The sequence below is a fragment of the Salmo salar genome, chromosome 01 (assembly GCF_965601325.2).
Source record: "Salmo salar chromosome 01, fSalSal1, whole genome shotgun sequence".
NCBI classification, from domain to species: Eukaryota; Metazoa; Chordata; class Actinopteri; order Salmoniformes; family Salmonidae; genus Salmo; species Salmo salar.
Window position 1 is genome coordinate 107,557,700 of NC_138291.1, and position 23,750 is coordinate 107,581,449.

At 43.1% G+C, this 23,750-nt stretch overlaps 1 protein-coding gene across 1 annotated transcript; it reads right to left on the reverse strand.

Moving 5' to 3' along the window:
• Positions 1 to 11,199: 11,199 nt before the first annotated feature.
• On the reverse strand, positions 11,200 to 21,954 carry LOC145881726 (uncharacterized). The gene is made up of 2 exons (XM_082978744.1): positions 21,636 to 21,954; positions 11,200 to 21,514 (listed from the first exon to the last, which is right to left on the reverse strand). Exons 1-2 carry the CDS (start codon positions 21,826 to 21,828, stop codon positions 20,709 to 20,711), a joined length of 999 nt encoding a protein of 332 aa, XP_082834870.1. The 5' UTR covers positions 21,829 to 21,954; the 3' UTR covers positions 11,200 to 20,708.
• Positions 21,955 to 23,750: the final 1,796 nt, after the last annotated feature.

The following is a 23,750-nucleotide window of genomic DNA, read 5'->3' on the forward strand; positions in this document are numbered from 1 at the left end:
AGTCTGTAATAGTTTGCAAGCCCTGCCACATAAGACGAGCGTCGGAGCCGGTGTAGTATAGTGTTCATACTCCCTGTTCACCCATGACTGCGTGGCCATGCACGCCTCCAACTCAGTCATCAAGTTTGCAGACGACACTACAGTGTTAGGCTTGATTACCAACAATGATGAGATGGCCTAAAGGGAGGAGGTGAGGACCTCACACTCAACGTCAACAAAACAAAGGAGATGATCATGGACTTCAGGAAACAGCAGAGGGAGCACCCCCCCATCCACGTCGACGGGACAGTAGTGGAGAAGGTGGAAAGTTTTAAGTTCCTCGGAGTACACATCACGGACAAACTGAAATGGTCCACCCACACAGACAGCGTGGTGAAGAAGGCGCAACAGCGCCTCTTCAACCTCAGGAGGCTGAAGAAATTTGGCTTGTCACCAAAAACACTCACAAACTTTTACAGATGCACAATCGAGAGCATCCTATCGGGCTGTATCACCGCCTGGTTTCGGCAACTGCTTCGCCCACAACCGCAGGGCTTTCCAGAGGGTAGTGAGGTCTGCACAACGCATCACCGGGGGCAAACTACCTGCCCTCCAGGACACCTACACCACCCGATGTCATAGGAAGGCCAAAAAGATCATCAAGGACAACAACCACCCGAACCACTGCCTGTTCACCCTGCTATCATCCAGAAGGCGAGGTCAGTACAGGTGCATCAAAGCTGGGATCGAGAGATTGAAAAACAGCTTCTATCTCAAGGCCATCAGACTGTTAAACAGCCATCACTAACATTGAGTGGCGGCTGCCAACATACTGACTCAAATCTCTAGCCACTTTAATAATAAAAATTGGATGTAATAAATGTATCACTAGTCACTTTAAACTATGCCACTTGATATGTTTACATACCCTACATTGCTCATCTCATATGTATACACTGTACTCGATACCATTGATGAAACTGTCTATCACTCTGTCATACAGTACAGACTGTGTACTGTCTATCACTCTGTCATACAGTACACACTTAAATCTTTTGTTGTTCTACGCTACCTGGCTAATATGCTTGATTGTTAGCATAACTTCCTTCATGGGCAACGTTAGCTAGTTAACATTAGCCTTCTACATCTAGCTACATATTGAACTTCCATCCTCTCAGTCCATGGGCACAATGTATGAATTTATGGTTGGATCATTATATAATCATTGGCCAATACAGAGAATTAAGTAAAATCACAAGTCAAAATCGCTATCTCCATCCATAGCTAATTTAGGAAAGGGCTAATTTTAACTAGCTAGCCACCGGAGGACAACAACAACACAACAAGAGGCAACAATTCAAGTTGTTTCTGGCAATTTTGTATTGCTCTTGATGCGATGTGATAGGCATGAAGCCAAATCCAAATTGGCTACTCTTGACACTTTTTTTTTTATCAAGGGAGGCCAAATGCTCGCTGGCTTCCCTTGCATTCAATGAGCTTTATGTATTGTGCTACAGGTGGCAACAGTGTCATACTCTTTATGACCAGACAGCATCAGATAGATGGCCTACACATACAGAGACAGAGGGGCGCTGTTTTGCTCACTAGGATGCTGTATCCGGGGAGATACATTCAGCCTCTTGTAAAGTGAAGGAAAATTATAAACACAGAGAGATGAAAGATAACTTATTTATTTTTATTTTTGAATGACACCTGGCTTCCCTTGGTATCCATGAATACACGCCACTGGGCACACTCGCTATATAACGCAATATTTTTTTGTGAGAATCCCTTTTAACTTTTTATTCAATACACAGGAATTTAACAGCATAAGTTATTTTAATGTGCACTATGTCATCACGCATAGCCTTTTATCCACATGTCAATTTAATGGAAAATGCGCATATTGTTTTTATGCAGATTTTTCGAATATTCACATTGAAAATCTGTCGCTAATTAGATGGAAACCTAGCTACTGTCACCATTCATTCATCCCAGCCAAATCTCAGGAAGAACTTTTAGAAACAGACACTGACCCCTACTGATGTGTGAATACCTTTTATTTCTAATTCACACTATAGGCCAAACTGAAATGTACTGGGCTGACTTTAATATTTTCTTTCATATATGTTCCATTTAGAATACGCTTCTAACAAAAGCTTTATATAGTCATTAATAAATGTTCTACATTTTATGTATGGGTGGTCCCAAGAATTGAACCCAATATCTTGGTTTTGGAAGCACCATGCTCTACCAACTGAGTCACAGAGCTGTTTACACATGGTCCTTTTTAGCAAGGTTCCAGCCACTGTGTTGGATAACTCAACCTGGTCTCAGAGCATTACGTATTATTCTGTATGGAAATCCAGTGCGCTCCGTTTAGTATGATATGTTACGTTTCGTATGTATTCATTTGTGGACGTCCATTACCCATTTTAAATGATATGTTATGAATTGCAATTCGAACTATATGTTACGAATTTGTAAAACGTACAATATGTTACGAATTTGCTAAACGTATGATATGCTACGAATGTAAGCGAGGTGGCTAATGTAAGGGTTAAGCTGGGCTAGGGGTTAAGTTTAGGAGTTAGGTTAAAGAGTTATGGTTAGGGTTAGTTAAGAAGTTGCAAAGTAGTAAGTAGTTGAAAAGTTGCTAATTAGGTAAAATGCTAAAGTTGTCTGTGATGAGATTAGAACTCGCAACCCTTGGGTTGCTAGACATTCACAATATACACCCACCCAAACTTTTTTTTATTATACATACACCCACCCTCCCTCTGTCTTTTTTGACCATACCAAACGTAACATATCATACTAAATGGAGTGTGTCATATTTTCAGATTTATGTACAGAATAATACGAAATGCTCTGAGACCAGGCTGGCTGACTATGCAGCTTGGTTTGAGTCAGCTTGGTTCATCTCAGTAGTGTGAAAATCCCTCTTTAGTCACTGGTCGACTGTGTCATTGACTGACAGACTGCTATAACATGTGATGTGGTCGGCTGATAGGTATAATACCTATCCAGGTGTAGTAAGATCTGGCATGCGTCAGAAAGGCATCAGCAGAGGAACGTGCCCTCTCTCTCCTCTTTCTATATAACTCCAGGCTCCATACCAAAACCCACTTCCTGCTGAAACTACACTGAACAAAAATATAAACTCAACATGTAAAGTGTTGGTCCCATGTTTCATGAGTTGAAATAACAGATCCTAGAAATGTTCCATAGGCATAAAAGGCGTATTTCTCTTCAACTTTGTGTACAAATGAGTTTACATCCTTGTTAGTGAGCATTTCTTCTGTCAAGACTATCCATCCACATGACAGGTGTGGCATATCAAGAAGCTGATTAAACGGCATGACACAGGTGCACCTTGTGCTGGGGGACAATAAAATGCCACTCTAAAATGAGAAGTTTTGTCACACAACACACAGCCACAGATGTCTCAAGTTATGAGGGAGCATGCAATTGGCATGCTGACTGCAGGAATGTCCTCCAGAGCTGTTGCCAGAGAATTTAATGTTAATTTCTCTACCATAAGCCACCTCCAACGTTGTTTTAGAGAATTTGGGCCATACGTCCGACAGGCCTCACAACTGCAGACCATGTGTATGGGGGACAACAGCTGCATATCTGTATTCCCAGTCATTTGAAATCCATAGATTAGTTTTCTCAATTGACTGATTCCCTTATATGAACTGAAATTGGTGCATGATGTGTTGATATTTCTGTTTAGTTCACTGAGAGTGAAGCAGCTATAGAGGGGGAGAGTTTGGGGCACACACACAGGAGTACTAGTGATCACAGAGCGTTAGTCTAAGAGTATGATTTATCCTCCTTGTATATAGCATCACATAAAGTCATCATTCAGCCTTATCTTTCTTATGATGATTGATCTTGTTAGCAAGTCTCCTCGTGGAGTCTGCTACATTGTCTGCCAGGTAGTGGAGTGCATGGTGAATGGCACCACCATGTGGCTATTTATGACTTTACAACCACATCCATTGTTGAATAGCAGAGGCAGATAATACAGAGGCCAGTCAGTATGAGTCTGTCTGGTGGAGCAACGTTTCCACCAGGAGTAGCAAATTAAACTGGTGTAACTCCTCCATTTACCTCTCCCTCTCTCTCTCTCTCTCTCTCCCTCTGTCTCTCTCTCTCTCTCTCTCTCCCTCTGTCGCTCTCTCTCTACCTTTCTCTCTACATCTCTCTCTCGCTCTCTCCCTCTGTCTCTCTCTCTCTACCTCTCTCTCTCTCTACCTCTCTCTCTCACCTCTGTCTCTCTCCCTCTGTCTCTCTCCTCTCTCTCTCCCTGTCAGAATTGATTGACATATTCCATAAAGCTACGAGACTGGACCCAGATGGACAGAGATGTTGCTGTAAAGAGATTAGTGGTGACACCCATCCACCTGGTTTACATCCATCAGACTAGTTGAATTACTGTGACTGAGCTGAGTAGCCTTGGCAGGTCCTGTTAACTGAGTAGCCTTGGCAGGCCCTGGTAACTGAGTAGCCTTGGCAGGCCCTGGTAACTGAGTAGCCTTGGCAGGCCCTGGTAACTGAGTAGCCTTGGCAGGCCCTGGTAACTGAGTAGCCTTGGCAGGCCCTGTTAACTGAGTAGCCTTGGCAGGTCCTGTTAACTGAGTAGCCTTGGCAGGTCCTGTTAACTGAGTAGCCTTGGCAGGTCCTGTTAACTGAGTAGCCTTGGCAGGTCCTGTTAACTGAGTAGCCTTCGCAGGTCCTGTTAACTGAGTAGCCTTGGCAGGTCCTGTTAACTGAGTAGCCTTCGCAGGTCCTGTTAACTGAGTAGCCTTGGCAGGCCCTGGTAACTGAGTAGCCTTGGCAGGCCCTGGTAACTGAGTAGTCCCCGGTAACTGAGTAACCTTGGCATGTCCTGGTAACTGAGTAGTCCCTGGTAACTGAGTAGCCTTGGCAGGTCCTGGTAACTGAGTAGCCTTGGCAGGCCCTGGTAACTGAGTAGCCTTGGCAGGTCCTAGTAACTGAGTAGCCTTGGCAGGCCCTGGTAACTGAGTAGGTCTTGGTAGGTCCTGGTAACTGAGTAGGTCCTGGTAACTGAGTAGACCCTGGTAGGTCCTGGTAACTGAGTAGCCTTGGCAGGCCCTGGTAACTGAGTAACCTTGGAAGGTCCTGGTAACTGAGTAGCCTTGGCAGGTCCTAGTAACTGAGTAGCCTTGGCAGGCCCTGGTAACTGAGTAGTCCCCAGTAACTGAGTAGCCTTGGCAGGTCCTGGTAACTGAGTAGGTCCTGGTAGGTCCTGGTAACTGAGTAGGTCCTGGTAACTGAGTAGCCTTGGCAGGTCCTGGTAACTGAGTAGGTCCTGGTAGGTCCTGGTAACTGAGTAGGTCCTGGTAACTGAGTAGCCTTGGAAGGTCCTGGTAACTGAGTAGGTCCTGGTAGGTCCTGGTAACTGAGTAGCCTTGGCAGGCCCTGGTAACTGAGTAACCTCGGAAGGTCCTGGTAACTGAGTAGGTCCTGGTAACTGAGTAGCCTTGGCAGGTCCTGGTAACTGAGTAGCCTTGGCAGGTCCTGGTAACTGAGTAGGTCCTGGTAACTGAGTAGCCCCTGGTAGGTCCTGGTAACTGAGTAGACCCTGGTAGGTCCTGGTAACTGAGTAGGTCCTGGTAGGTCCTGGTAACTGAGTAGGTCCTGGTAACTGAGTAGCCCCTGGTAGGTCCTGGTAACTGAGTAGCCTTGGCAGGCCCTGGTAACTGAGTAACCTTGGAAGGTCCTGGTAACTGAGTAACCTTGGCAGGTCCTAGTAACTGAGTAGCCTTGGCAGGCCCTGGTAACTGAGTAGTCCCCAGTAACTGAGTAGCCTTGGCAGGTCCTGGTAACTGAGTAGGTCCTGGTAGGTCCTGGTAACTGAGTAGGTCCTGGTAACTGAGTAGACCCTGGTAGGTCCTGGTAACTGAGTAGCCTTGGCAGGCCCTGGTAACTGAGTAACCTTGGAAGGTCCTGGTAACTGAGTAGCCTTGGCAGGTCCTGGTAACTGAGTAGGTCCTGGTAACTGAGTAGGTCCTGGTAACTGAGTAGCCACTGGTAGGTCCTGGTAACTGAGTAGCCTTGGCAGGCCCTGGTAACTGAGTAACCTTGGAAGGTCCTGGTAACTGAGTAGCCTTGGCAGGTCCTGGTAACTGAGTAGGTCCTGGTAGGTCCTGGTAACTGAGTAGCCCCTGGTAGGTCCTGGTAACTGAGTAGCCTTGGCAGGCCCTGGTAACTGAGTAACCTTGGAAGGTCCTGGTAACTGAGTAGCCTTGGCAGGTCCTGGTAACTGAGTAGCCTTGGCAGGTCCTGGTAGCTGAGTAGCCTTGGCAGGTCCTGGTAGCTGAGTAGCCTTGGCAGGTCCTGGTAGCTGAGTAGCCTTGGCAGGCCCTGGTAGCTGAGTAGCCTTGGCAGGTCCTGGTACACTCTTATAAAATAGGGTTCCAAAAGTGTGCTTCGCCTGTCTGCATAGGATAACTCTTTCTGGTTCCAGGTAGAACCCTTTTGGGTTCCATGTAGAACCCTCTGTGGAAAGGGTTGTACCTGGAAACAAAAATACTTATTGAAAGGGTTCTCATATGGGGACAGCCGAAGAACACTTTTAGGTGTCTAGATAGCATCTTTCCTTCTGTGTAGCTCAGTAGCCCCTGGCACTGTCATCAAATCAAAGTTTATTTGTCACGTGCGCTGAATAAAACAGGTGTGGAGCTTACAGTGAAATGCTTACTTACAGGCTCTAACCAGCAGCGCAAAAAAGTTGTTAGGTGAACAATAGGGAAGTAAAGAAATAAAAACAACAGTAAAAAGACAGTGAAAAATAACAGTAGCGAGGCTACATACAGACACCGGTTAGTCAGGCTGATTGAGGTAGTATGTACATGTAGATATGGTTAAAGTGACTATGCATATATGATAAACAGAGAGTAGCAGTAGGGGTGAATCAACATACACATAACCTATCCATTCTGCAGGGTTTTGTTCCAGCCCTAAATTGGACTTATGCTTCATGACTGTCTTTACTGCCACAACAACAGAACGGAAGGTGTGTCTATATTCTGCCTAGTTGACACCTATCAGCCTGGGGTAATTAGTGTACGGGGAGTAGGCCCTGGCAGCCTTCATGTCGTCTGTGGACAATCAACACACAGGAGGAGAACTATACATCAGGTTGTCAACAGTGATGGAGGCTAGTGGAGGGTAAACTGGAGCGGCCTCAGGAAAACTCAGGTCAACTCAGACAAAGCCAAGTCAACTCAGGAAAAGTCAACTCAGGTAAAGTCAGGTCAACTCAGGTAAAGTCAGGTCAACTCAGGTAAAGTCAGGTCAACTCAGGTAAAGTCAGGTCAACTCAGGTAAAGTCAGGTCAACTCAGATAAAGTCAGGTCAACTCAGGTAAAGTCAGGTCAACTTTTTATATCACTACATCCCATGCAGGGTTTTGTTCAAGACATACTCTAAAGAATTCTACTAAATCTGCCCGCTAGGACATTGATTGGCTGAATCAGTTGTGTTTGTGTTGGGTAGCTCTGGAATTTCAATTTGGAATTCAAATTGGTCTGTGTCTGACATGACACCTTAGTCCCTATATAGTGCACTACGTTTGACCCAAAGCCATACATAGGTGGAATAGGGTGCCATTTCAGAGGCAATCTTGGACTTTTGCTTCCTGACTTACTGTTTGCCACGGCAACAGAGCAGAAGGTGTGACTACATACTGCCTCCCTCCTAAACCAGATCCAATCAGATCAACACTTCAACTGTAATTAACTGTGTTTGTTAATCTGCAAATCTGATTGGAAACGTTGACTGTCTGGACACATACAGGCTGGATATCTCACTGGGAATCATGTCTGTAGGCCTTATAGTGCGGTTAAGTCCTGACTCGGCCATATGGAGAACAGCTGGTGAATTACATTCAATCTGTGTGTTCTGTGTCACTCCTGCCACAGTAAAATCATGATTCCTGCATGCAGGCTTTAAGACTGAGGATCATCCCGTTGTGTGTGTGTTACTTCTTGACTCCAGTCAGTGTGCCATTCCTTTGTGAGATCAGCAGCACACTACATAGTGATGTAACCCGGTGGTACGAGACATGCTTTTAGAATAAAATAACTGACATTGAATAATATACGACGACAACAACAGCAGGACAAGTAACAGGCTTGGACAGGAGGAACACAGAGATGGCTGTGCTTTACCGTTCACCTTCACTGCAGAGCAGCGAGCTGCTGGCGCTGTACGGACGAGAAGCGGACCCTTACAGGGGAAGAGACCGGGGCCATGGCTATGAGGTGAGGAGACAACAAGTTGAAACTTGTGGGGAATACTACAAAGCAGGTTGAATGAGTTAGCCAGCTAACTATTCAGAACTACATACAGAGAGAGCCCTCTGTAATTACTGGGACATCACAGCATGGTTTCTTCTTTTGGCTCCATACTCCAACAGTTTGGATTTGAAATCAAACAATTACCATGTTAAAGTGCAGGCTGTCAGCTTTTTTGGCATTTTCATCCATATCAGGTGAACCATTACAGCACTTTTTGTACATAGCCCCCCCCACACACACACACACATTTTAGGGGAGAAAAGTACTTGGACAAATTCACTTATATGTGTATTAAAGTAGTAAAAAGTTGGGACCAAAAAGTTTAAAGTATTTGGTCCCATATTCCTAGCACCCAACGTCTACATCAAGTTTTTGGCTCTACAAACTTGTTGGATGCATTTACTGTTTGTTTTGGTTGTGTTTCAGATTATTTTGTGCCAATATAAATGAACGGTAAATAATGTATTGCGTAATTTTGGAGTCACTTTTATTGTAAATAAGAATATAATATGTTTCTAAACACTTCTACATTGATGTGGATGCTACAATGATTACGGATCATCCTGAATGAATCGTGAATAATGATGAGAGAGAAAGTTACAGACGCACACATATCATACCCCCAAGACATGCTAGCCTCTCACCATTACAATAACAGGGGAGGTTAGCATTTTATATCATACCCCCAAGACATGCTAACCTCTCACCATTACAATAACAGGGGAGGTTAGCATTTTTGGGGGGGTATGATGTATACAGTATCAGTCAAAAGTTTGGACACACCTACTCATTCCAGGGTTTTTCTTAATTTTTACTGTTTTCTACAATGTAGAATAAAATGGAAGACATCAAAACTATGAAATAACACATATGGAATCATGTAGTAACCAAAAAAAGTTTAAAACAAATCATAATATATTTTATATTTGAGATTCTTCAAAGTAGCCACCCTTTGCCTTGATGACAGCTTTGCACATGCTTGGCATTCTCTCAACCAGCTTCATGAGGTAGTCACCTGGAATGCATTTCAATTAACAGGTGTGCCTTCTTAAAAGTTAATTTGTGGAATTTATTTCCTTCTTATTGCGTTTGACCCAATCAGTTGTGTTGTGACAAGGTATACAGAAGATAGACCTATTTGGTAAAAGACCAAGTCCATATTATGGCAAGAACAGCTCAAATAAGCAGAGAGAAACAACAGTCCATCATTACCTTAAGACATGAAGGTCAGTCAATACGGAAAATTTCAAGAACTTTTAAAGTTTCTTCAAGTGTAGTCGCAAAAACCATCAAGCGCTATGATGAAGCTGTCTCTCATGAGGACCAGATTTGAGATTTCTGGTTCCAACTGCCGTGTCGTTGTGAGATACTGGGTAGGGGAATGGATGATCTCCGCATGTGTGGTTCCCACCGTGAAGCATGGAGTAGGAGGTGTGATGGTGCTTTGCTGGTGATACTGTCAGTGTTTCATGAGCTGAAATAAAAGATACCAGAAATGTTCCATACGCATGACAAGCTGATTTCTCTCAAATTTTGTGCATACATTTGTTTACATCCTTGTTAGTGAGCACGTTTTCTTACAGGTGTGGCATATATAGAAGCTGATTAAACAGCATGATCATTACACAGGTGCACCTTGTGCTGGGGGCCACTTTAAAAGGCCACTTTAAAATGTGCAGTTTCGTCACACAACACAATGCCACAGATGTCTCAAGTTTTGAAGGAGCATGTAATTGGCATGCTGGCAGCAGGAATGTCCACCAGAGCTTTTGCCAGAGAACTGAATGTTCAATTGAATGTTTCTTCTTTTATTAAAACACTCACTCCCTGAACTTGCTTCCTGACTCTCAGCGCACTCGTTACAGCTGGAGAAGTGTGCTCTTCACGGTGGGGTTATGGTATGGGCAGGAATAAGCTACGGACAACTAACACAATAGCATTTTATTGATAGCAAATTGAACGCACAGAGATACTGTGATGAGATCCTGAGGCCCATTGTCATTCCATTCATCCGCAGCATCACCTCATGTTTCAGCATGATAATGCAGAGCCCCTTGTCTTAAGGAAATGTACACAATTCCTGGAAGCTGAAAATGCACCAGTTCTTCCATGGCCTACATACTCACCAGACATGCCCCCCATTGAGCATGTTTGGGATGCTCTGGATTGACGTGTACGACAGCGTGTTCCGGTTTCCCGCAAATATCCAGCAACTTCGCACAGCTATTGAAGAGGAGTGGGATGACATTCCACAGGCCACAATCGACAGCCTGATCAACTCTATGTGAAGGAGATGTGTCACGCTGCTTTAGGCAAACGATGGTCACACCAGATACTGACTGGTTTTCTGATCCACGCCCCTACCTTTTTTTTAAGGTGTCTGTGATCAACAGATACATATCTGTATTCCCAGTCATGTGAAATCCATAGATTACGCCCTAGTGAATTTATTTAAATTGACTGATTTCCTTATATGAACTGTAACTCAGTAAAATCTGTGAAATTGTTTCATGTTACGAATATATATTTTTGTTCATTGTATATATATTTTTGAATAAATGCTTGAAATGGTCAAATTGACTCAACAACCAAAAACACATATTTAGGTTTAGCTTTCTTATTGAATCAGAAAATCTATCGTTTCTGGATGTTCATCAAAGTTAGCTATTTTTCCTAAACAAATTGTTAGCGGATGTTTATTCGTGTTAAATCTTCAATGTAATGGGTGTTAATTCATGTTAAATCTTCACTGTAGTGGGTATAAATTCATGTTAAATCTTCACTGTAATGGGTGTTAATTCATGTTAAATATTCACTGTAGTGGCTATTTATTAATGACTTAGGAGTCTAATACAGAACTAAACTCAGCAAAAAAAGAAACGTCCTCTCACTGTCAACTGCATTTATTTTCAGCAAACTTAACATGTGTAAATATTTGTATGAACATAAGATTCAACAACTGAGACATAAACTGAACCAGTTCCACAGACATGTGACTAACAGAAATGGAATAATGTGTCCCTGAACAAAGGGGGGGTCAAAATCAAAAGTAACAGACAGTATCTGGTGTGGCCACCAGCTGCATTAAGTACTGCAGTGCATCTCCTCCTCATGGACTGCACCAGATTTGCCAGTTCTTGCTGTGATATGTTACCCCACTCTTCCACCAAGGCACCTGCAAGTTCCCGGACATTTCTGGGGGGAGTGGCCCTAGCCCTCACCCTCCAATCCAACAGGTCCCAGACGTGCTCAATGGGATTGAGATCCGGGCTCTTCGCTGGCCATGGCAGAACACTGACATTCCTGTCTTGCAGGAAATCACGCACAGAACGAGCAGTATGGCTGGTGGCATTGCCATGCTGGAGGGTCATGTCAGGATGAGCCTGCAGGAAGGGTACCACATGAGGGAGGAGGATGTCTTCCCTGTAACACACAGCGTTGAGATTGCCTGCAATGACAAGCTCAGTCCGATGATGCTGTGACACACCGCCCCAGACCATGACGGACCCTCCACCTCCAAATCGATCCTGCTCCAGAGTACAGGCCTCGGTGTAACGCTCATTCCTTCGACGATAAACGCAAATCCGACCATCACCCCTGGTGAGACAAAACCGCGACTCGTCAGTGTAGAGCCCTTTTTGCCAGTCCTGTCTGGTCCAGCCACGGTGGGTTTGTGCCCATAGGCGACATTGTTGCTGGTGATGTCTGGTGAGGACCTGCCTTACAACAGGCCTACAAGCCCTCAGTCCAGCCTCTCTCAGCCTATTGTGGACAGTCTGAGCACTGATGGAGGGATTGTGTGTTCCTGGTGTAACTTGGGCAGTTGTTGCCATCCTGTACTTGTGTGACGTTCGGTGTGATGTTCGGATGTACCGATCCTGTGCAGGTGTTGTTACATGTAGTCTGCCACTGCGAGGACGATCAGCTGTCCGTCCTGTCTCCCTGTAGCGCTGTCTTAGGCATCTCACAGTACGGACATTGCAATTTATTGCCCTGGCCACATCTGCAGTCCTCATGCCTCCTAAGGCACATTCACTCAGATGAGCAGGGACCCTGGGAATATTTCTTTTGGTGTTTTTCAGAGTCAGTAGAAAGGCCTCTTTAGTGTCCTAAGTTTTCATAACTGTGACCTTAATTGCCTACCGTCTGTAAGCTGTTAGTGTCTTAACGACCGTTCCACAGGTGCATGTTCATTAATTGTTTATGGTTCATTGAACAAGCAGGGGAAACAGTGTTTAACCTGTTGAGGACAGACGTTCCGGTAGCGGAACCCCGTTCCGCCTGTGGAACCCTAGGCAACAGCCAATGGCATCGCACGGCGCGAAATACAAAACCAACTAAAATACCACAATTCAATTTTCTCAAACAATCAACTATTTTACACCATTTTAAAGATAAGACTCTCGTTAATCTAACCACACTGTCCGATTTCAAAAAGGCTTTACAGCGAAAGCAAAACATTAGATTATGTTAGGAGAGTACATATACACAAATAATCACACAGCCATTTTCCAAGCAAGCATATATGTCACATAAACCCAAACCACAGCTAAATGCAGCACTAACCTTTGATGATCTTCATCAGATGACACTCCTAGGACATTATGTTATACAATACATGCATGTTTTGTTCAATCAAGTTCATATTTATATCAAAAACCAGCTTTTTACATTAGCATGTCATGTTCAGAACTAGCATACCCACCGAAAACTTCCGGTGAATTTATTAAATTACTCATGATAAACGTTGACAAAATACATAACAATTATTTTAAGAATTATAGATACAGAACTCCTTTATGCAATCGCTATGTCCGATTTTAAAATAGCTTTTCGGCGAAAGTACATTTTGCAATATTCTGAGTACATAGCTCGGCCATCACGGCTAGCTATTTTGACATCCGCCAACTTCGGGGTCACCTAAACTCAGAATTACTATTAGAAAAATTTGATTACCTTTGCTGTTCTTCGTCAGAATGCACTCCCAGGACTTCTACTTCAACAACAAATGGATTCCAAATAATCCATAGCTATATCCAAATACCTCTGTTTTGTTTGTCACTATCCGAAGGGTAACGCGCGAGGGCATTTCGTGACAAAAAAATGCAAAATATTCCATTACCATACTTAGAAGCATGTCAAACGCTGTTTAAAATCAATTTTTATGCTATTTTTCTCGTAAAATAGCGATAATATTCCAACCGGGCAACGTTGTATTCATTCAAAGAGAGAAAGAAAGACATGGCGAGTTCTCGTGAATGCGCATCTCCAGTCACACTGTCCCCAGGCTGACCACTTACAAACTCTGCTCCTATACTTTGCCCAGAGACAGCAGACATCCCATTCCACTTTCTGGCGGCTTTAGAGAGCCAATGGAAGCCTTAGAAAGTGTCACGTTACAGCACAGATGCTGTAATGTCAATAGAGATGCAACAGAAGGACAACAAATTGTCAGACAGGGCACTTCCTGCATGGAATCTTCTCAGGTTTTGGCCTGCCATATGAGTTCTGTTATACTCACAGACACCATTCAAACAGTTTTAGAAACTTTAGTGTTGTCTATCCAAATCTACTAATTATATGCATATTCTAGTTTCTGGGCAGGAGTAGTAACCAGATTAAATTGGGTACGTTTTTTATCAGGCTGTGAAAATACTGCCCCCTATCCCAAAGAAGTTAAACCCTTTACAATGAAGATTTGTGAAGTTATTTGGATTTTTACGAATTATCTTTGAAAGACAAGGTCCTGAAAAAGGGAAGTTTTTTTTGTTGCTGAGTTTTTAGGTCTCATTGTGTGTTTATTAATGTTAAATCTTCACTGTAGTGGGTGTTTATTAATGACTAAGGAGTCTAATACAGAACTATAAGGTCTTATTGTGTGTGTACTGTACATAATATTCTGAACAAATCTTTCAGGAGTATGATGATGTGGATTCAGAGGGCAGCGAGGAGGGGAGAGATGACATGCGGAGCTCTCTCTCTCTGGAGGAAGGATACGGGGTGGAGAGAGGGGAGCGCTCAGCCCTGGGACGCGTCTACTTCTCCAACCAGGTAGCCTAGAATAGACACTGCTCCATGCTCTTTGCACCCGTTTCCTTTTTACTATAAATTCATGACCATTCCTTTACTGTTTCTACTGTTCCTCTGTATATGCATAGGCTTTGCCTGTTAACAACTGATGTTGAAACTAAATTGCTGTGATGGGACAGTAGTGCCTGGTTCACACTATCATGTCAACCCAAACTTTAATGTTCTGGCTTGGCAATTTTTATCTTTACCTGATCCATTGTAGCACGGTTCCAGCTACTATGGTTTGGCTTGGTTTGGCTATTTTGGCTTGTTTTGGCTTGTTTTGGTTTGGTAGTGTGAAAAGGGTCAAAAGATTGTCTGAATCAAAAGGTTGGGATTCTATCCAATCAGTGCGCACTTTGACATATAAGGTCATTTCAGATTGAGCCAACAAATGCAGAGTTTACCATGAATGTGGTGTCCGGGACCGTGGGAACATTGTCTTTTAAAAGGTGCATAACCAGGCGAACGGATTAAATCCTGGTCCTAAATGTGGGTGTTCCTCTTCCCCCCACTAGGACTACTACCAGAGGCTGGAGCAGCTGCAGAGAACCCATCTGAGGAACATGGCTGAGCTGGAGAAGATGTATATCTGTAAAAGGTCAAAGGTCAACAAGAAGGACGATGAGGAGGACAAGTGTTTGGAGAGAGAGGGCAGAGACATACAGGATCTCCAACCCAGGTCTGATATCATGGCTTTTAGTACTGCACCTTTTGAAACGGAATTTAGTTTTTAGTTAAGTAGTTGTAGGCTATGTAACCTTGTGCTACCTTTTACAAGACAGGGAAAATGAAGTGTTTATTATACTGAACCAAAATATAAATGCAACATGTAATGTGTTGATTCCATGTTTCATGAGCTGAGGCCTATGCCCTCCCATGGCTGCGCCTCTGCCCAGTCATGTGAAATCCATAGATTAGGGCCAAATGAATTTATTTCACTTGACTGATTTCCTTATAGGAACTGTAATTCAGTAAAATCTTTTAAATTGTTGCATTTATATTTTTGTCCAGAGTAGTATTTGGGGAACAAAAACATCAGTGTTTGTTTTGTTGTGCGTTTGAAAACGGTATTTTAGTGTTTCACATCATCAGGGGGGCTTTAACCGTGATGCGCTTGATACTTTTTCCATGGTAGCAACAATGAAAGCTCATCTTACATGGTGCTCAATCTCTCCTGTCTCTCAGTGTCACGTCGGAAAGCCAGAGCTCTGGCTCTATGCCAGTGAGGCGACTGCAGAGAATCCTTTCAGACGAGGAGCTTAACTTCCACGAGGAGACGTCCAGCGACATGTCTGACCAATCAGTAGACGGTGTTGGTGGAGACGGAGGAGAGGAGGATAACCATTATGAACTGCTGCTGGAAGAGAGAGGTCAGTGGGAAAAAGAGCCATAAACAGCATGTCATAAATATGCCCCCTGCTGTAACATAATATGCTAATCTTCTCCTACCGTTGTCAATATTTTTGTAAATAATTCAGCAAAACGTTCACTAAATGGAAATACAGTAAGTCTCTGACTTTATTGTGAAATCCTGGTCACGTTTAAAAAATACATGTATGTACTGTGTATAAACAGTGCCTTCAGAAAGCATTCAAATCCCTTGACTCATTCCATATTTTGCTGTGTTACAGCCTGAATTCAAAATTGATTAAATAAAAAAAATTCTTCACCCATCTACACACAATACCCCATAATGACAAAGTGAAAACATGTTTTTATAATATTTTCTTTTTACATTTATTGGAAATTAAATACAGAAATACAGTATCCCATTTAAATAAGTATTCACACCCCTGAGTCAATACATGTTAGAATCCCCTTTGCCAGCGGTCACACCTGTGAGTCTTTCTGGGTAAGTCTCTAAGAACTTTGCACACCTGGATTGTATGTCTTCTTGGTAAGCAACTCCAGTGTAAGATTTGGTGTTGTGTTTTCGGTTATTGTCCTGCTGAAAGGTGAATTCATCTCCCAGCGTCTGGTGGAAAGCAGACTGAACCAGGTTTTCCACTAGGATTTTCCTGCGCATATCTTCCTGTGCTTATTTCTTTTTTTTTTTTTATCCTGAAAAACTTCCAATCCTTAATGATTACAAGCATACCCATAACATGATGCAGTCACCACAAGGCTTGAAAATATGGAGCAAAAAATATATGTGTTGTATTTGCCCCAAACATAACACTTGTTGCAAACAGGATGCATGTTTTGGAATATTTTTTATTCTGTACAGGCTTCCTTCTTTTCACTCTGTCAATTAGGTTAGTATTGTGGAGTAACTACAATGTTGTTGATCCATCCTCAGTTATCTCCTATTACAGCCATTAATCTCTGTAACTGTTTTAAAGTCACCATTGGCCTCATAGTGAAATCCCTGAGCGGTTTCCATCCTCTCCGGCAACTGAGTTAGGAAGGACGCCTGTATCGTTGTAGTGACTGGGTGTATTGATTCACCATCCAAAGTGTTATTAATAACTTCACCATGCTTAAAGGATATTCAATGTCTGGTTTTGAATTTTTACCCATCTACCAATAGGTGCGCTTCTTTGTGAGGCATTGAGAAACTTCTCTGGTCTTTGTGGTTGAATCTGTGTTTAAAATTCACTGCTCGACTGCAGGACCTTACAGATAATTGTATGTATGGGGTACAGAGATGACTAGTCATTTAAAAATCGCAGACAGTGAGTCCATGGAACTTATGTGAATTGTTAAGCACTCCTGAACTTATTTATGCATGCCATAACAAAGGGGTTGAATATTTATTGACTCAAGACATTTCTGCTGAAAAAAACATAATTCCACTTTGACATTATGGAGTATTGTGTGTAGAACAGTGTCAAAAAAAAGCTGAACTCAATTTTAAATTCAGGCTGTTAGACAAACAAAATGTGGAATAAGTAAAGGGGCGTGAATACTTTGAAGGCATTTTATGTCTACACAAAATCACTCAATCCATCCATCAAGGTCACATTTTTAATAGTTCACTATTTTGTCTCTTTCTGATTGTAGATGACAGCCACAGCCCCAGGGCCTGGAGCAGGAAGGACAAACCCCTCAGGAACAGTCTCAGGTAAAGAGAGAGAATGTGACTTCCTCTGTGGTACTTTATACATTAAATTGTTTTTAACTGTATGAATTATTTTTTCAAAAAGAATCAATGTGCTCAACTCTTATCCTCTTGCGTAAATACATGAAAGGGTGCTTGGAGCCAAAGGTCAATCACATCAAAAAATGAAACAAGGCATCAAAGCATTCACTAGAAGATATACGTTGCAATTGAAGCTTTGTTTTACTATTGTTCCCCCACAGGGACAGTCAGTCCTGCTGTCCAAAGAGTATGACCACCACCACCGCCCATAAGCAGCCATCCTCTACTTCACCATCTAGGAGCCAGCTCCAGATCCAGCTCCAGCTGAGAGGCTGCTGCCCCAAGAGCCAGGGCAGAAACCAGGGAGGAAACCTGAGCAAGACAGGGAGGAGAACCAGAGGAGAGAGCTATAGGGGGGATAGAGGTCCTGATAACTCCAGGGGGACTGTGACCGTCCCCGAGCCGTTCAGGATGATGATGAGGGAGGAGGAGAAGAAGAGGAGGAAGGTGAGGAGGTTTTGTTTAGTTGTATTGTTCCCTAAAGAGTCTTGAATGAATAATGTAACATAGCATTCCATAGGGAATGTACTGCGTGTCATAAATACACTATATGTATGCCAGACGTGCTGAGCAAATGTCCCTCTGGGTGTTTGGGTTAAAAGTACAATATAAAACTAATGTAATATTGATGTATTATTGTTATTAAGGTCAGGACGCGTTCGGAGGTGGAGCTGGAGAACTTGCTGCTGCGCCGGGAGCTGGACGAGCTGAGGGAGTGCGGCATGAAGTTCAGGGCCTCGCCGGCGCCCGCCCACACTCGCCTGCCGCTCTACGACATCATCAGCCGCCGCCTCAGCCAGCGGCCCGGTTACCATCCCGGTAACCACGGAGTTAACTTTAGTAATTATCGGTATGTCTCGGTCAGCGGTGGCAACCAACGGGCCAACTCCTGCTCACCCCAGAGACCGTTCAGCTTCCTGGAGAGAGAGAGGAGGAAGAGGGAGCAGAGGATTGAAGTGGAACTGGAGAACCTGGTGGCCAAAGAGAGGAGGGCTTTCAAGGCCAGGCCGGTGCCCAGGTCTGTGTACTACAGCCACAGCGCCACCCACAGGCAGCAGAGCAAAGTGCAGCAGCAGCTGACGAGTCAGAAGATGAAACTGAAGAATATGACCCACCAACACAGCACGCAATCTACACCAGGCTTGCGGGCCGAGGGTCCAGGAGAGAAGAGGGGGGACACAGAGGGGGGAGAGGACCAGGGCCTAACGCTTGTGGAGAAAGAGAAGAGTTTTCGCCTAAAAAAGGAGGGACTCCCATCCTACAACAGCAATAGCTACTGGAGGTCTCAGAGCCGGAGCAGGCGTCCGTCGATCAAGATGGGGACGGGGGGACCTAGGAAGCAGCTTGAGCTCCAGATAGACATGGAGTCGGAGAGGAAGAAGGGGAAGGAGAGAGAGAGGGAGTTGTCTTACATCGACCCACTCTGCACCCCTGGCAGCCCCTACAACCTCTGTTCGTCTCTCGTCAGTCAGGAGGACCTCCCTCTCCCAGCCAGCAAAAAAGACTACATCAGCGTGTGTAAAAGCCGTGATCAAGTCGTCGAAAGTGTTCTGTAAAGGGTTCATTCATTTTGGTCAAAGTCAAGACCTGTATCAAGTGTTTTGTAAAGGGTTCATTCATTTTGGTCAAAGTTAAGACCTGTACCATCTATCATCTAACATGTTAACTCCTGTCTCTCTGGCTCATCCTTTACATGTACAGTGCCTTCAGAAAGCATTTATACCACTTGACTTATTCCACATTTTGTTGTGTTACATCCTGAATTAAAAATTGATTAAATATTTTTTTCCCCCCACCCATCTACACACAATACCCCATAATGACAAAGTGGAAACATGTTTTTAGAAATATTTGCACATTTATTGAAAATAAAATACAGAAATATCTAATCTAATTTGTAAAATAAAAACTAAAAAACTAATTCCACTTTGACATGAGATATTGTGTGTAGGTCAGTGACAAATCTCAATTTAATCTATTTTAAATTCAGGCTGTAACACAAAATGTGGAAAAATGTAAAGGGGTGCGAATACCTTCTGAAGGCTCTAGTTTAGTTAATACATGACAGTGGTTTCATACATAAACTAGATGTTTTGGAGATATGAGACTGTATTTGTGTGTTATAATAATGGTACTAATCATGTTTCGATAAACTGTCTTGAATTTCCATTTTTGAATGAAGCCCTTGTTTTGATTGTGGCAATGTCTTTTCCCACTATTCTCAGGTGTATGACAATGCATCCACGAGAAAACAAACCATTCTAAAACACACAAAAGTAGTCTGTCTGTTGTGGAAAGTAAAACTAATCAATTTAGGGTAACATTGGCACATATTGTAAGGCTATCTCCCTAATTCTACACCAAATTAAGTTGTCGAGTAATGTGACATACACCAGACATTAAATTGGGATGTATGATATATATATATATTGGTATCTCTATAATGGCAAAATGATTGAGTCCTGCCCAATTCTATCATAAAGGAAGCAGTATTTAGCTCTATCAATAAAGATTTCACAAAGATGATGATGATCATTAATAGTAACTTTAATAAAGCCCAACTGGGGTTGCAAAATTCTGATAGCTTTCCCAAAACTCACAGGTATTCTGGAAATCCTGGATAAAGGATTCTGGATTTCATGCTTAATCCCTTTTGATTCTGTGAATATTTCAACCAGGATTTCTGGAAAACCTGTGAATTTTGCTAACCTTAGCCCAACACTAGGTTGGTCAGTGAGCTAAGGAAAACAGTTTAATGTTGTAGTAAATGGTTTTAGCCAGGTAACATTTCATTGATCATGTCCTTAGAGGCAGACCTGCAACTGGAAAGTCACTGGTTTCAATCCCAAGTCTGAATGGAACAATTCTGGTAGGCTTTTGGGTATCCTAGACGCCGCCTCCTGCTGTTGTGCCCTTGAGCAAGGCACAGAACCACTAAACTGCTCCAGGGACGCTTCAGTAACTGTCTGTTTCTCAGGGGTTGAAAAACAAGTTTAAAAAAGGGGCCATTTTCCCACGACTTCAAATTGTTATGTTGTTTCTGTCTGTAGAAAGATTGTATTCAATATTTAAATAATAAAATGTTTGATTCTTCCATTCTCTTAATGTTGGAGTATAATTTGACTTCCAGTATTTAAGTAATATCTTCTTCAATATAAGTGAAGCATTTTCTGCTATTGCTATCAAAATCTCACGTAGTCTCTGGAATTAAATGCTGCTTTTTTGTGCTGAGTGCCTTTGAACATGTTTAATAATAAATTAAATATAATCTTACTTGTTCTGAAGAAGTGCTGGAACTCTGAACCGTTTTCACTCTGAGCTGCAGAACATTCTGGATTTACTGCAGAGATGAGCTGAGAGTCACTGGTTGGTTCTGATACTCTGCTGTCAGATTCCAGCTGCTGTTCCTCCTGATTCGTCCAGAGTTCCTCTTGTTTTGTGGGCTCTGGGTCCTCCAGACCCAGCCTGGGGCTTCTCTCCTGCTGCTCTGGGGGAACCTCCTCTTTAGAGACAGGGAGAGAGGGCTGCTGGGAGTCTGGAGAGAAGGGAGGGGGAATGGGTCTCTCCAACCCATCAACATGTTCTTCTATGTTTTCTCTCTGGGCTTCAGAGAGGAGCTGAGAGTCCCTGGTTGGTTCTGATACTCTGTAGTCCTCTCCATCAGGTTCTGTTTTGATCTGTTCAGTTGTGTTGGTGGGTTGAGAGTCCCTCTCTCTGTTCTCCAAGGTTTGGTCAAGATGTGAGGGCAGAGATGGGTCCTGTTCATAGTCACTTTTCACACAGGCAGGGATCAAGAGGTCTTTGGTATCAGGTTCCAGCCCTTGAGGCTGCTCTTCCTCTTGACTGGTCCTGAGGTCCTCCTGTTCCTCTTTAATCTGTGTGGGCTCTGGGTCCTCCTGCCCCAGACTGGGGCTACTCCCCTGCTCACAGTGCTCCTGCTCAGGGGGAATCTCTTCTTCAGAGACAGGAAGAGAGAGCTGCTGGGAGTCTGGCGGGAGGGGGGGAAAAACCCATAATGATTACATTTGTATAATTATTTGATCAATAAGTTTTGCCCACAGTAACTATTTGATTCGTGCATTTTGAGTTGTCATTATATAATTGCAAACCTTCGCGCTGTAACTTGATTTCGGAGCTGAAAACCAAATCCAACAGGCTCTGTAGACGTTTGTTCTCCTCATTTGAACGGGAGATTTCTTCCTGGTACTCGCCGAAATTTTGTTCAAGTACAGCGGATATCTCCATAGCTACCGCTGTTAATCGTTCGGTAAGAAACACATTCAAGAACTGTAATCGTGACATTCTATATTCACGACGTAAACAAACCAAAGCACTAGCCGTTCACGTTCTGCCTCTTCTTCTTCTATATTGTTTTATGGCATTTGGTACACAATTTAAATGGTGTACTATCACCACCTACTGGAAGTAAATATGCCTCCAACTTCAAAACCTTTCTTTCACACGGTGTGACAAATTCGTTTAAATATCATTCCCCAGTATTCGTTAACCGCCGTGGATCGTCCATACGGTGACGGAAGTGCAACATTGAATTTTGGTTCCAAAATACCAAACAATAATAAAAAGAAGAAGCAAAATCATTGGCCACTTTAATAAATAGATCACAAGTTTCTTTAATAATGCCACTTTAATAATATTTACATATCTTGCATCACTCATCTCATATGTATATACTGTATTTTATACCATCTATTGCATCTTGCCTATGCCGCTCGGTCATCACTCATCCATATATTTAGATGTTCTTATTACACCCCTTTACTTCGATTTGTGTGTATAAGGTAGTTGTTGTGGAATTGTTAGATTACTTGTTAGATATTACTGCACTGTCGGAACTAGAAGCACAAGCATTCCTCTACACTCGCAATAACATCTGCTAACCATGTGTATGTGACCAATAAGATTTGATTTGATTAAGTGTTGAAGAGGAGCAGTTGAAATTGAAGATCCCCAGTGTCTGTGACGACTGCCGTTTGATGAGACGTAGATCCGGTGGGAAAACGAAGAATGATCTGTCATGCTGAGTTTTGATGCAGAGTCGTTACCAGGAGGGCCGGTCCTTGCCGTTCTGCTGCCATTGGCGAGAACAAAAAATGCCGTCTAAAATATGTATTTTCAAGACGTTGAAGTTCAGAATGAAAGGGGAAAATGTATTTTCCAGGACAGTGAAAAGGCATCTTTTCTGGACATTGAAATCAGGCTCATGTTGAAATCAGGCTCATTTTTGGCTATGAATGAAAGCTGAAAATAAGTAATTTATAGACGTCTATGTTTTGGCCAAATCAAGGCTTCTCTAGACCGGACAAAATCTGGACCAAAGAAAGATGTCTATGAATGGTTCAGATTTGGTCCAGACCGGACCAAAAACCAATGTCCGTGGAACTCAAAGCCGGTCCGGGAACAGCACCAAAAAAAGACGTTCAGAAGGTGTCGGCGTCGGTCCGTGCTTACTGGGGTGTAGTTTACAGTGTTGCCTGAAATGTAATGTTATGAATGCCCATCTATGTGGTAAGACAATCATTTGTAAAACATCAAAAAGTCCGGACAGGACCAAAAAAAGATGTCCAAAATGTGTCGGTTTGTGCTTACTGGGGTGTAGCCCACCATGTCGGCCTGCAATGGAATTTTATGAGTGCCCTTCGATGTGGTAGGCCCACCGTTTTGTAAAACAGGCCATTGCGTTGGCTTTATTAGTCCTGTTTCCTGTGACTAATACATTTGGCTATTTAAACTCTGAATATCAGCTACCCAACTTTATCAGGAGTTTTAGGAGCCTATTTGCAATGTATTTACACAGCGAGAAATGCAGAAGTATTTTATTTTTCGCTATGATCAGCTTGTCAAAAATGTACGGATACAAACTTGAAACCCCTGATCATGACAATGGGGTGAAACTCCTGGACAACGGTTGTGATTGTCCATTCCATATTGTCCATTTTACATTGACCTGTCCTGTTTTTAGGATATGTTGTTTGTTAACATGACAGTGCATTTTGTATTTGATTGAGCTCTATTTGGGTTAGGCTATTTGATCGGAGAAACCTGTATGATGTGAAAAGTTGTGGGGGTGATCATGGGGCTGGAGATGGGAGATGTCTGGTGAGAGAAAGGCAGATTGAGGTTGCCAGGGTTACAGTAGTACAGGAAGTGTCTATGCTGATGCAGGGAAGAGACTGGTAGAGGAAGATGGGTACAGGGTGAGGGAT